The sequence below is a fragment of the Malania oleifera genome, chromosome 1 (assembly GCF_029873635.1).
Source record: "Malania oleifera isolate guangnan ecotype guangnan chromosome 1, ASM2987363v1, whole genome shotgun sequence".
NCBI classification, from domain to species: Eukaryota; Viridiplantae; Streptophyta; class Magnoliopsida; order Santalales; family Ximeniaceae; genus Malania; species Malania oleifera.
The window spans coordinates 64,544,064-64,558,813 of NC_080417.1; the positions used below are offsets into that span (position 1 = coordinate 64,544,064).

General features: G+C 36.6%; 1 protein-coding gene across 2 annotated transcripts; it reads right to left on the reverse strand.

Annotated features, from left to right (window-relative positions):
- Positions 1-774: 774 nt before the first annotated feature.
- Positions 775-14,062, reverse strand: LOC131166529 (uncharacterized). 2 transcript variants are annotated; one of them, XM_058125128.1, is made up of 4 exons: positions 13,662-14,062; positions 13,432-13,537; positions 5,899-6,110; positions 775-2,432 (listed from the first exon to the last, which is right to left on the reverse strand). In XM_058125128.1, exons 1-4 carry the CDS (start codon positions 13,848-13,850, stop codon positions 1,296-1,298), a joined length of 1,644 nt encoding a protein of 547 aa, XP_057981111.1. In that variant the 5' UTR covers positions 13,851-14,062; the 3' UTR covers positions 775-1,295. The 2 variants fall into 2 exon arrangements, with proteins under 2 accessions (XP_057981111.1, XP_057981107.1); XM_058125124.1 differs by having other exon boundaries at positions 775-2,435; positions 13,662-14,055.
- Between the last annotated feature and the right edge of the window lie 688 nt (positions 14,063-14,750).

The following is a 14,750-nucleotide window of genomic DNA, read 5'->3' on the forward strand; positions in this document are numbered from 1 at the left end:
CCCCTCCTAAACTCAAATCCAATATAAATAGGCAGGTATCGTGTCACTCGTTAGGTTTGAGCTCATTTTGGTAATAAACAGTGTATATTATTACTTTTTTTTATTTTTTATTTTTTTTACGGAGAAAACTAACATAAATATATTCTAGAAAATCAGTCCTCAATTTCGAAGAGATTGCTACTGGAGACAATCTCAAGATCAATATGGGAGAGTTCTGAAAAATAACTAAGTTCCTAGTTTCCAAGTATGATAGATGCAGGCAAGCTGAGCGAAATCACTTATAATAAAATCAAAGTCCCAAGTACAAGTAGAAAAGAGTAGGAAAATTGTCATCCAAAAAAGAAAACCAAACACTTTTGGGAAGTTAGTTACCGTAAATGTATTTTTGTGAGGCTGCACTCTTAAGAATAAATGTTCTACTTTCCAAGCCTTCTACACACAAGGTGCAAGAAGAAGATTGAATTTTCCCCCGATTCAAGGTGTTGTTTGAAGCATTAAGTCTATTCTAAGTAGCAAACCAAGTAATGAAACCACATACTCAGGTATTCTCTATAAGACATATCACTTTGGCAATCAGTTTCTTGTTGTAGACTTTCTGGAGCACTGGAGCTCAGATATCTGCAGCACTGGAGCTCAGATATCTGCAGCTTGGAAACAATTCTTAACTTTATCAACTTTTCCAAAATAACATGACAATCTAGGAAGACAACTTGTCCCCATTTTACCACTCGAGTATTATCATACACAAACAACAAGAATTACTGTAGTTAAGAGTAGCAACATTCAATCAACAGGTTTGCATTCAAATTGATGTTGTAACAGATATGATACATTTCTCTAATGTGATACCCGTGACAATAGGGACACTTTAGAAATTGAAAATTACCACTAAACAAGTCCTTTCAGCTTTCTGAAGGCAAGAAACACCTAACACAAAAAATGAATGCTGAGAAGACATTACTGCACTTTAGTGTTGCAGTGTTTGTAGATCAAAACCCCAATCCAAATGCCCCTTGTTCATCAGGTAAAAGAATCATTGTACATCAGGTTTTCTAATTGGGTGGTGGGCAAACTAGGATACCTAAAAATGAATGTGTTGTATAACTTGGCCACCAAACTGATAGGGCTTCATAAATGCTTGCCCTGTTCTTAAGGACTTGAATCTTGGAGACTGATGCATTATAAAGCAGAGTCAGTTGAGATGAAAGTCTGATCCAACGGACATTTGATTGCTTAACAGGGACTCCAGTTTTCTTGCAGATGTGTAGGCTGTCCATCACAAATTGTAGGAAGAACTAAAATTCAAACCTCCTCTTGGGGCGTTTATTGGCTTTCATAAGTTCCACTAAGGAGGGAAGAGGCTGCGGCACTGGAACATTCATTGACCTGTACAACTTTCTAAAGCTTTTGCTGAAGTTCTTTGATGATACAAGTGGCGAACAAGAAACACTCTCACGAACAACTGACTCTGTTTCCATTGAATTCTCACTCTCTACTTCAACACTAATCTTTGTCGTGCTCTCCAACAGCTTCTTGCATTGATCTTTAAAAGCAATATTCTTTTGGTATTGAGATTTTGGTCCTACAGCATTCAAAGTGATCTGTGAAATGTCCTCATGTACAGACGAGATTTTATTCTCTTCAAACACAGGTATATCTGGGAGACCATGTCTTGCTCGTCCAAATAATGTGAGAGGAAATCTTTCATTTGGAGACAAACACAGTACTTCTCTGCAGCTATTAGATATCTTCTTCATTTGCAATTGGGTTTCAGCTGGAGTCTGCCAGGATATTTCTACTACAGGGGATCCCCCCTCACCTGTGGCAAACAGAGGGACTTCTGTATTAATGTCAAGAAGCTTCCAGATAGGGTCATTGGAAGTTATTTTAGTGCGAAAACAATGTTTCTTGACATAATCTAGCTCCATAGCTCTGCAACTCGGGGTTGTTGAGACGACCCACTTCGGAGCAAGAAGTTGTAGGGCCCACTCCAATTCTTCCCTTGATGAATGCATCGAATAACAAACATGCCAAACACCAAACTGATCCCTTACAGCTTCACTATATCTTTGTTTTCTTACTCTCCCAACCCCAGACAGCTCTTCATCACATGCATACCACTGTGCTGAAGGGCGGATTATGAGAGGCTCAGGCTGGAAATTAGCTTGGGCCTCAGCTATCTTTGCCCTTGCTCTCTCATACAGTTTAGGAAATCCTTCAAATAACTGGAAACGGGGAGATGGATCATGAGCGAGTATTTCAGGAACTGTAAGCATAAAAGATTGAAAAGAATCTGGGCTATTGGCTTTATCTACAAATATCTTGGACCCAAATGTTTGAGAGACTTGCAGAAGGATCTCTTCCTGGCCAAGAAGATCACAGGCTAGGTACACCACAGGAGCATTAGGGTGATTCCATATGCAATTGATAACCTGCTACACACACACACACACACACATATCATGAAATTATTTAGATTGCTGCACAAAAGAAGGCATTAATAGTTAACATACTCAGGACTTCAAACAGGCAGAGCAAGAGAGGTTTGGGGGGACTGGGGGCAGGCGGGCAAAAAGGAAGAGTATAAACAACTGATCCTCGTAAAATGCCTAGAAATCCAGAAGACAGTGATCATACAGATATAGGACAAGCATTAAAGATTGATAATTCTAATAGAAATTAGACAAATGTATACACATGATAATAAGTTCTAAGCACCCATTGGTGAGACATCTCCCCCCCCCCCCACTTTAAAGGTTCCACTTCAATGCCTTATGAATGGGATAAATTTCTCACGCTCAATTTTACATCCTTGGTTTTGAAAAGTACAAGATTGGGTTGGTAGAAGTAGAACTGAAAAATTAGGCGCAAGAGAGCCTACAATCTACATCACAAGTCATCAGCTTTGAGTGGCAAGAGAGTAAAAAAAATATCCAGGGGATAGCTCCATGATTGCATTATTTTACTAATTATACTCAGGATTCAAACTAAGGCTCCACAAAATATGCTACCTAGACAGATAGATGCTTTTGAATGAAAATATCAAAGATGCTGTAAACGCGAACAAAGAATTTCTAGGAATGCTTAAAGATCAGAAAAATCAAATTAAATTAAGTAAAGTTCGTGAGAAATTAGAGGTTGATGGAGTTTGGCTGTAGACTGGCACACCATTGAAAGGGAAAAGCAACAATTTTCACAAGATAACAAATATTGTTGACTTTTTGAGTCCTATCTCTGTTTTAATTATGACAAATCACAGTATCTCATCTGTGTGCTAATTCTATAAACAAGTTTATATTTCTGTAAGCACAAAAGGCAGATGCAAAATGGAAGCCGTGAAGCACTTAAACGTGCACATCATACGGCGTATTCCATGGATACGAGAAGAGCAAAGCTTGAAGGCTTGTGTTTCGTTTCAGTTGTAATGTTTTTAGGTTTCAATTGTGCACACATATCATCTAATTTGAATTGAAGCTCTCATATGACCTTAGACTGACCTTATGCACTCTATATTTGACGGAAAATCATTATACAAATGTGCAAAAATTATTTCAACTATAAAAATCATTTTTGGAATGAAAAACTCCAAAACAAGTTTTTCAAAAACCCCTTCATGTTCTTCCATTGCATTAATGAGCACTTTTCTTGATCAATCCATTTTGATCTTAAACATTGTTCAACACAAAAGTTGTGGGATTTCCTCTTAGCTTTCTTTTGATACCAAGAATGTTCCGTTTGGAGTTTTCTAGAAAAAGTAATGCCCAAAATACTGAAAGGTGTCCGCAACAGAAAATTCCCTTCATGTTTTTGCCGCCTCAATGATAAGCGATTTTCTTAATCAATCATACTTCTTATCCTAGAAAGTGTTCAACATGAAAATTATGAGATTTTCTCTTAGCTTTCTATTGATAATACCAACAACGTCCAATTTGGAGTTTTGTAGAAAAAGTTATGCCCGAAATACTGAAGGGTGTTTGCAACCTCTCGGGAAAAGCATAGAAACGACCATAAAACGGCTAGTTTTCAAAATAAATTATATTTTAACATCCCAACGGCCATAAAATGTCTCTATCTCCATTTTTCCTATAAATATCAACCCTAAATACTTGGAGAAGTCAAGGAAAACACTCGGGGAGCACACTTGCATAGTTTTGATTCTTGTTCATTTTTCAAACCCATTTTGAACATCAAATTCTTATTTTCTCCTACTCTTTCTTTTTGAAAACTCTTTTGGGAGAAAATCTTGTGGGTTATTCAAGGAAACTTGGAGCATATATCCACTCATATATATTTGCTTGAAAGGCTTCTTCTACTTGAGGTAATCTTGAAAGCTTGAGCATATATTCACATATATATATTGAAAGCTTTCTTGTTTTTGACGATCAAACTTTCACTTCTCCTACTTTCATTTTTGAATATATTTCTTGGAGAAAATTTCTCAAAAGCCTTGAGCATATTTACATTCATATATATTGCTTGAAGGGATTTCTACCATTTGATATTTTGAAAGGTCAATCTTGAGAAAATATTTCTCCTGCTCCTTTATTTGAAAATATTTTTGGAGAAAAATCTTTGGGTTATTGAAGAGAGCCTTGAGCAATATATTCACTCATATATTTTTGCTTGAGAGGCTTCTCATATTTGATATTGCTAAGGTCAATCATATTTGAGAAGAATCATTTTCCAATCTCTCATTGTTTATTTTAAAAATATTTTTGAGAGAAAAACCTTTACTCTACCAAGCTTCAAGTATTAAATCATTTGAAGAGTGCATATAGATTTTTATTTGTACATCTCAGCTTTGAAGAAGCAATTTCTTGTTTGTATCCCTGCGGTTCGGGTAGTGAACCGTGCTAGGTGTGGGGTATCACTTGGAGAGGCAGCTCCGCCTAGACGGAGCGGACCAAGCGTGGGGTATCGCTTGAAGAGGAGGACTCCATCCTATAAGGAGTATTGTAAAGGGGGGCTTCACCCTGTAATGAGTGTTGTAAGTGGCTTGGCTCCATCCGATTAACGGAGTTGGTATAGTAAAATCCTCAAACGGGTTGGCTTGGGGCGAGGATGTAGATGGGTACAGTCGAATCTCGTAAAAATATTGTGTTTGCTCTCTCTTTCCCTACTCTCTTTAATTTCCAGCACTTGTATGTTTTTATTTAACTTGTTTGGAATACTGTATGTGCTTTAAATATTTGTGTGCTTGAATATTTATGGGATTTGAGATTGCTAGAAAAACCCTAGGTTTGTGAAATACTGGTTGTGCTCAAAATTAGGGATTAATAGACCTAGATTTTTTAAATACCCAATTCACCCCCCTCTCTCTTGGGAACACGCCATAAATCACAAATATGTCGTATAGACTTATAGGAATCCACCAAGAAAAAAAAAGGACAAAAACTGTACTATGAAAGATAAACAACACTGGTGTTCATAAGTTCATTTACTCTCCAATCATGTGTGTGTGTGTGTGAACATATATATATGGTGCGACTCATAGCATATATCATCACTGTACTAAAATGTCTAATGAATTTAGTTGTGCTAATCCATATTATTTATATGTACAGCTATTTCTGTGTAAGGTATCTCAACAAGCCCAACATTTATTGCATAAAAAATCAGTATGTTCCCATCACACTCCATCCTTCCTGCCAAGGCAAGCCCAGTTCCAGGTGTATTCGGCATACAAACACACACACATGCTCATGTAAATGTGCACGTCTCTGGTTATATGCAAGTATTATTTATGAACATGTACTTAAAATTAAAGAAAATCATTGACACAAAATATGATAAAGGGCTTGAGCTACTGCTCTCATGGCAGACATGCTGCATCCACTGTTTAACATCTGCTTAAACACCTCAGAAAATCTGCTTGAGATGGGTTTGGACAAAGAATACCTGTTGGATTGCTGACAGCTTGCTGGGAAGCTCCAAAGGAAATCTACCAAATGTGCAGTCCAGGAAAACATAATCAAGTCGATGTGCAGGCACTTTTCCTTTTGTACCTATGTACTTCTCAGGTAAGCTTAGCAGACATTCGGATGTTAGCCTGCAGTCTCCTGTGTGCAGGATACTACCAAAATTGCCTTCAAACAAAAACATTACAGCCCCTGAAATTTATAAAATTCATGCCAGACAAGGGATCATTCTGTCAATAGAGGCCTCTGAAATCATTTCAGGATAAAAATGACAACAGCTGCTTTCAAAGATCTAAAATATAAAGGTAGGCACCACCAACACATGTTCCAGAAGACTAAACGATAACATCAGTTGAAAACATTAGATATTGTGCAGTCAAATTTAAGTAGGACCCATATTTTGAGACTTTTACACCAGTATCACATGATTTCATAATAAGAAAAAGCTGATGCATTAAGAAAATGAAAAGAGTTTCTAGAAATACATCTTAAGAATGAAGCCTAAAAGCTACATAGTATTGTGTGTTGAATTTAAAAATGCAGGAACAGATTTCCATATATTTTTTTTTCCAGAACTTCAAAAGGGCAATGATTGGAGAACTGACTGAATATGTACTAGCAACCCTTTCAAAGTTACACTCAGCTCTAACCCAAGACGGCTAATTTATTTATTTTGAAGAAAACTAAAACACATGGTTGACAATGGAAACTAGTCATAAGTGCTCGACAATAGACCATATGGTAAGTAGAAGCTAAGTGCCCCCATCTCACATCAGACGTATGCCAAGGAGATCTTTGCCATATAAGGATGGTTTAGGCTTCAACATTGTGAGATGTCTTTTATGGAGCAAAACTGAGAGGCCCAGTGGACCGGAGTGAACAATACCTGACTGGGTTGAGACTATTACATTTGGTATCAGAGCCATCCTAGGGATACTATCATGTGGGTGGTTCCTACATAGAGGTGCCAGCTCTAATGACGTCAAAGATCAGATGAAAGAGCATATTGTGATTCTACATCAACTGTGTACTAGGGTGATCTTGGCAATATAAGGATAGTTTAGCATTCAACCAAGCGAGGTGCCTTTTATGGGGCAAAATCACGAGGTCCAATTGGACAAAGCAGATAATACCTCACTGGAGTTGGGCTGACACCATTATATTACCCATTAACATATAGATTTCGTGTTTGTAAAATACATAGTGCTGGTCCGTTTTTCTTTTTACCATTCCATGGTGCATGCTTGGGGTTTAATTCTTTTTTTTAAGTTAGGCAAGCAGCAATAAGATCTCTTTTATACTAATGGATGGTTCATGCCAGCAACCAATTGGCTAATTTTTTAGAGAAGTGGCTATCCCTTGTCTGCTTTGGAGGGATTGGAAGAAGCACAACAAAAGAACGTTCAAGAATACAGAAATCCCATGTTATAGACTGGCAAATAATTGCTTAAAGCTTGCTGGGAGGCAAGTTTGAGTTTTCCTCAATGGATATCATAAAAATGCTTTAGGTTGGTTGAAGGCCTGAAGCTCTTCTTGGTCTTCTTTTTCTTTGTATGTGCCTGGGGTGAACTGCAAAATGTCAGGGTTTCAAGTATTTTTTCAATCTCTTTCCCTTAATAAAACTTAATTTTCTATCCAAAAAATTTACGTTTGGACCCAGTACAACATCAACAGAGGTCTGATAAGCTCAAGACAACTGTAATTACAAAAACACACCTTTAAAAAATAAATATAAATAAATAAATAAAACTGCTAAACAATATTGACATTCAAAGCATACCCTGCCTGATGGACAACCAACAACAGAGAACTTTATATGTTTATATGGTAGCTAGGTTTTTTATTTTAGTTCAGGAAAATATACAGTTATTCTAGAAATTTTGTTAGTTTAGGGTCATTTTGTGTACTGTAACTACTTTGGGGATATTTTGTAATATCTTGTTTTATTTCAGGTTGTTTTGTAAATATTTTTTCCAGCTCTAACTTGTAATGTCAGATGTATAAAAAGTACTTTCTTTGTAATGTATTAGACATTTATTTATCAATTTAAATCCATATTTCTCAGCCTGTTTTTCCCTCTCTCTTACAGGTTCTTCCTCTCTTTTTCATTCTTCTTCCTTCTTATTCTCCTTCTTCTCTTCTCCTCTCTTCTCTTCTCTTCTGTCTCTAATTCTCCATCTCTTTCCTTAGTTCTGTTTCTGAACTGTCTGCTCTGTCCTTGTCTATTCCCTGTCCTGCCACCCCTCTCTTATTCTTCTCCTCTTCTTCTGTTCTTCTAATTCTCTCCCATAATTATCTATCCTGATTTCTGAATCTCTGTTTCTGCCCTACATCAATTTGGTATTGGAACAAACTTTGATTCAGCCACAATCTTTCTTTGTAAACTGATCCATCAAATTTCCAACTCTTACAACAATCTCCATTGAGGGATCATCTAAAAAGTCAAACCACGTCCACTACACAACCACAATCTACTCTAACAGGCTTCAATTGCTGCAATAACAAGTTCAGAAACCACAGGAAAATCCCAGAAACTAGAAGCATTTGATAGTCTGCGACTTTTCTGAAAACTACAGTCATGCTCATGAGTCTCAAACACAATTTTGCAGGCACTGTTTGACAACACATTCCTGACCATTAAAAACAGGAACCCCCAAAACACTACTCCCTAAAGTTTGATCTTCATCCAATGACGGGTGTTGTCCCCACGCACCACCTGAAATTTTCCAGCTGCCAACACCTTTAAAATCCAACCTTGCCAGAGTTGTTTTGACACACCAACACCACCACCACCACTCGACTCATCTGCCCCTGATCTGCCACCAGCCGGAGCCTCACCACTTGGTTTCAATGGCAATCCACTCTACCAGCCTCACCAACTGCACATGTGCCCCACACACCGACGATCCCCAAGTGGGAAACTGCAAGAATCTCTCCTGCTTTCCAGATTTGTTAGAAACAGTTCCAGCCTTGATATTTTGGTTTTTTTTTTTTTTTCCTGTAGTTTCTGAAGCTGAATTGAGGAAAATTCAAGGGCTAGTGCATGTTACATGTTTGGAGGATAATTTCAGTACCAACACTCGATTCAGACTTTATTTGTTGCATTTTGCAGGCATTTATTTTGTGGAGACACGAGAAACTGGGAAGTAAGTTTGAGAAAGAGACCTGTCTGCAATTTCCAATGTACTAGAGGATGAATTAAGTCTTCCAGAATTCTATTGGGAAGCAGATGTGATAATTTGAGGTTTCCTGCAAAAAATTACTTTTCCTTCACAAGATTTTGATGTTGGTTTGAGAAATTCATCTTTGATTATTTAATATGAATTTTGGAGGATAAACTCAGTGTGTCAACACCCTTTTCCAAGTTTACAGGTGGGGTTTTATTGGAGTATCTGAAAGAAATTGAGGCGAAATATCTGAAGAATCTCTTAAAACTACAGAGCTATTGCAAGGACCTTTTGGTATGTTGTATGAACTTGCACTACTTGGACTCCATAGAAATTGATTTAATGTTGCTCATCTAAGCAGTTGTTTGAATTTGCAATAGTCCATATTTGCTCTCCACTTAAAAAGAGAACAAGAAATGATGAGTCAATTCCACATATCTAGTTCCCACCTTCTTGGCAACTACCAACAATTGATAAAACGTAGGTGTCCTCCTCATTTTGATGGCTGTTCAAGTCCTTAATTTTACTTAAATTAATTGGTTGACATGGAGAATTATTATAATTGGTATGGATTGTGTGACCACTAGAGTATCTACTTAGCTAAATCAAAACTCCTTGTTTAGCAAAGCAATATTGGCATAAGGTTGAAAGGGACAACTACTACTATGGAGAACCTCATATTACCACATGGTTGGAAATGAGATATATTTTAAGAGAGACGTAGGCACCACATTCTTACAAGGAGCAATTAATGGACCATGTTGGCCTAACATGGCTTATTAATCTTGTTTTGATGATAACAAATTAAAGGTAATTTAACATGTTTTGTTGTAAGTAATGATACTCCAGGAATCCGGTTTTCAAATTCAAGTTCAAGAGAATAGAAAGCTCATTGCAAGACTACATTAAAAGGAATTGAAAGCTTAAAGAACATGAGAGCATAAATACCAATGAAGACTTAATGAAAGCTTAGAAATTTGAAGCTCAAAGACAAGAAGGACTCGGAAAATGACAAGCATGAAGACTCCGAGCTAAGAATAGAATTAAATCTTAAGAGAGTCTCTATGTAAGTACTTCATTCAAATGATGATTTGATTGAATTTGAAGCTCATTAGGAAACTTATTGACTTAGAGACCATGTTTTGAAAAAACCCAAGAAAATATTCTTCAAAAGTCTTAAATTATTTTGGGGAAAGCAAAACAGCAAAAAGAATTTGAAAACAAAATGAAAAATCAGAATTTTGGTCTTTCTAGGCGCCTGACAAAGTAAATCCAGGCAACTGACTCTTATTTCCCAGTCGATTGAATTTTCAAGCTTTCAAATTTTAAACATAACGGGAAGTTTTCAAATTTGATTTTTTGAATTCTAAACGTTATGAAAACTTGGGAAACACTCCAAGTTACTTGGGGAACACGAAATACTCTTGTTTAAACATCTATAAATATCCCCCCAAGGCTAAGGATTCAAACACACCAAGCAAATACAGCATTCAAAGCTCTCTTGCTCTCAAAACTCTCAAAGCTCTCTTGTGCAAACAATCTCTGAATTTCCTTACTAAGTTTTGCTGTGAAACTCTTTCACAATTTTGAGCCTACTCTAAATTCTTTCAATAGCTCACGGTGATATACTTCTAAAGGCTTCAAATTCTTTCAATTGTTATTTTGAATTGAAGTATATTTTAGTGCTTAATTGTTGTACTAATCAGCTCTTGTTGAGAGTGTCTTTGTACACCAAAATTTGTTCTTGTTTTGTAGACAATTTAGGTTCTTTGAATCGTTGTTGGACCAAGCATGGGGTTATCGTTTGGAGAGGCGAACTCTAACATATTGAAGGAGAGATTGTAAGGATGCTTCTGCCTGCAAAGGAGTGTGTAAGGTTGCTCCTGCCCGTAAAGGAGTGGTTTAGTGGAATCCTTGGGTGTGTTTGCCAAAGGCGAGGACGTAGGCGGATATAGTTGAACCTCGTAAAACTCGCGTCTCACTCTCTTCCCTACTCTCATTTAATTTTTCGTTCATATAAACTGCGTGATTGAATTTTAATTTTCTGTTCATAATAACTATGGATTGGATATTAAATAAACCGAACATTAATTTGACTTTGGGATTGCGGAAACCAAAAAGGGAGTACGTTGGTTGATCAATACAAATTGCGAAAACCATAAGGGAGTACGTTGATTGGTTAACACCCAAAACTTATTAATTGAAAGTTTATTTAAAGTCTGAATTTTGGAAGAGTGATTGAATCTTACATTGTGCTTCATATTGAGAAATTAAGTTCACTAATAGAGGGCTTCTATCAGCTACATACCTAAACTCTAATTTGGGTTACTCAAGGGCTGAAACTTTGAAGAATTGCTGATTTCATTCTATTTTGTGGATTGTGTTTTGACTATTTTGGTTGGATTGAATTAAATTGCTGAAAGGGATATTCAACTTGGTATATTCATTCATAAAGGTTTTAACAAAATAAATTTTCCGCTGAATTTGTAATTGCAAAACACCTTTGCATGTGTGATTGCTGAACTCAAAAGAAGTTGAAAAAGAATTAATTAAAGAAGGTAAAAAGAACTTTTTAAATCCCAATTCACCCCCCCCCCCCCCCTCTCGGGAATACACCTTCCTTTTCAAACCAAATGTGTCATCTTAGGCCACTTTCTTCTAGTGTCACTGATTATTACCTTAAATTTAGAGATCTCATTTATTGGTGTGCTCTTAGTGAGGAACCTAGAGTGGTGATTATGTTCAAAAAAGGTTTGAGGGAAGAACTCAGAAAGCATATGATTTTGAAAATTCAAAAACTCCCCCTACTCTATTTGAGGCTTACCACATGCCTTTGGAAGCAGAGGTTTTTCCACCTACCAACCCATAACACCACTTCCAATCTTTAGAGAGTTTCATTAGACTAGATCAATTTCTCCATGGTCACAAGGTAATCCTAGACCCTCCCCAAATGTTCAAGAGAAAACTCAAATTGTTGAGAATAAACAATCAAATATTTGCAGTGCCCATAATTTTTACATAATTGAGTATCATGACTACATAAATGATTTGCATATCATTAGTTAACAATTTTTTGATTCTTCTCTAGACATGAGTCATGAATATTCTAAAAATAAGGGCTTAGACTTGTCTTTAGTAACCCTACACACTGTTGGAGCCTCTAGGCCAGAGATTGACCTTGACTTGTCACCAACCTTAATTGTTGAGACTCGCAATGAACTTCAAGATGAGTCGCCAACTACTAGGAATAATATGCTTTCAATGACCTTGCTCTTGAACCTCAATTTTCCATTCCTAACCCAAAGAGTGAGAAACAATGGGTTGCTCTAGAGTTTGTTGAAAATTCTTTATCATTGATCCTATTGTTGAAAATCCCCTTGAGATTATTTCTCTTCCATCCCTTGCATCTTCTCCCTCCACAACTTCCTTAACTAAAACTAGTGAAACATTGTGTAAATGTGTATCATCGTAGAGTATGGAGAAGATGCATATTCACTTGAGCTGCCAATGAATTTGGATATTAAATTGATTTCTTGTTTGGAGGAGTCGTTATTTTATTAGAGGACATTGCAGCCTGCTATGCTACTTGCAAGTGGAGGAGCCACCACGATGACCCAGTCATCCAGATATTTTCCAACAGTAATTGATGATGCAATGCAGACCACGCCTCTTGATTTGCCTACAAGTTCAACTTTGTTCCCACTCATGGAATTTAAAACTACTATGCCATTTCAGAATTCAAGAGGTTGAGTTTTCTCTAACAAGAGGAGTTTCCTCGAATCTTAAGGACAATAAGGTTCAAATTATATGAGATTCACAGCAAAACCAAGTCATATTGCAATGTTCTCGCCATTGTGAACTATTAAGGCTCTGACCTAAAGTATCAGGCAGAAGTAAGATAGAAGGTTTGGGTTCAGGTGAACCAACCGCCCAATACCAACAACATACATATTGGAGAAAGAAATTTCATTACTAAGGAAATAGAAGCAAGAATGTGAGGTGATGATTAGAGGTGAGACATTGAACTTACATTTATATTTTATCATTTGCTTGGCCAAAAAGGAATCAATCATGTCAACTGCACGCCATGCCATGCGGATCATGGCCTAATCATTCAATTATACCTAATCTGATATTGCAGGGTTTTGACAATGCAAAACAAAAGGAAAGAGGAGGTTTTCAAATGTATGGCTTCCTATCTTGCATAAAGAAAAATCGCAATCATTGTCTTCACTGCATAACCAACACGAATGCGACAGGAATGACCAAATCAACCTTAGAAAGAAAGCTAGGCCAATTGGAAAAATGATCTAACAGAATCGATCAATCGACACAGAACCAATTACCAGGGCAGTGATTCGCGTCAAAAACTGTAAAAGAGAAATTGCCATCCGGGTCATCAACAGCGAGCGATTGCCCAACCTTGATATCCACAAACAACGAATCATCGAGCTGCAAAACAACCCAAAACGAATGCTTGAAAAAGAAAAAAAAAAACAATAAAAAAAAACAACAACAATTGAAATGGGCATCTTTGTTTGTGAAAATGAAAAATAATTGGAAAAAGAAGAGAAACCTGGGGGTAATGTTGAAGAAGAAGGGCTTTGGTGAGAGGAGTAGAGTAGATTGGGTATGCAAAGTGGGTGGAGATGCCAGTGGAGTGGTCTTTGTGGGCATGAGTAATAAAATGGTGTCTCTTTCTCATGGAAGAAGGAGTCCATGTGTCCACCGAGAAGGGTAGGCCTCCAGGCATTTCTATCGGCATCTTTCCTGTAGAAAGGATAAGAAGCGGGAGAGGAGAATAGGAAAGGAGGACTGAGAAGACAGGGGCATGGAGATGATGTGAGAAAACCTTGAACGAAACAGAGACGTTTTCCTGAAAACTTCCAGTAAGAGTGGGGAAATTTTGGTTGTAGGCAAACAAGGGGGAAGCCAGGGAAGCAAGATTGGAAATATTCTCCTAGAAATATGATTTCCGTTTTTATTTTGCAACCGACCCTTTTGGAGTTTTTTTCACCGTTTCATTTTAATTTTAAATTATATATTAATTAATACACTATTTGAAAAAATATTTTCCAAAATGACGTTCGTAATCTCACTGCTTAATCCAACGAGATTTAAAGGGTCAGGCAAATTGGGTGTTGATTGTATTTAAATAAATGTTATTATTAGTTTTAAATATAATTTAAATGAGAATTATTAAGATTTTTCTTAATTTATTTTATGTGAAAATTTAAATTTAATAAATGATTATTCGCTCCAAAAATTTAATTTATTATTATTATAATACATAAATAAAAAATGAAAGCACAAAGAATTGAAACAATTCATGTTGTAATTGTAGTTAAAAAGATTTTTGAAAATGACATACTTTGGATTATTAATAAATAAATAAATAAATGCACAGTAAATCTCGCTACTTGATCCAGCAGGATTTAAACAAATCTCGCTGGACTAAGCAACGAGATTTAAATGGTAGCCCAAATAATTGAGTGACGCATTACAAGCAAATCTCACTGTTTGGTCTAACAAGATTTGTTTAGGAGATAAATTGGGGTTGATGCGTGACAAATCTCGCTGCTTGAACCAAGCATCGAGATTACATGAGCGTTATTCTGAAAAATATTTTCCTAAACAGGATATTATTTAATATATTATTTTAAAT

What these genes read in the sequence shown, in the direction of transcription:
- LOC131166529 (XM_058125124.1), bottom strand. Translation starts at nt 13,850, where the DNA reads ATGCCGATAGAAATGCCTGGAGGCCTACCCTTCTCGGTGGACACATGG. An exon ending in TTCTTCAACATTACCCCCAG is followed by an intron (nt 13,538 to 13,661) that starts GTTTCTCTTCTT and finishes GTTGTTTTGCAG; the next exon opens with CTCGATGATTCGTTGTTTGT. An exon ending in AGCTGTCAGCAATCCAACAG is followed by an intron (nt 2,436 to 5,898) that starts GTATTCTTTGTC and finishes GTGTGTGTGTAG; the next exon opens with CAGGTTATCAATTGCATATG.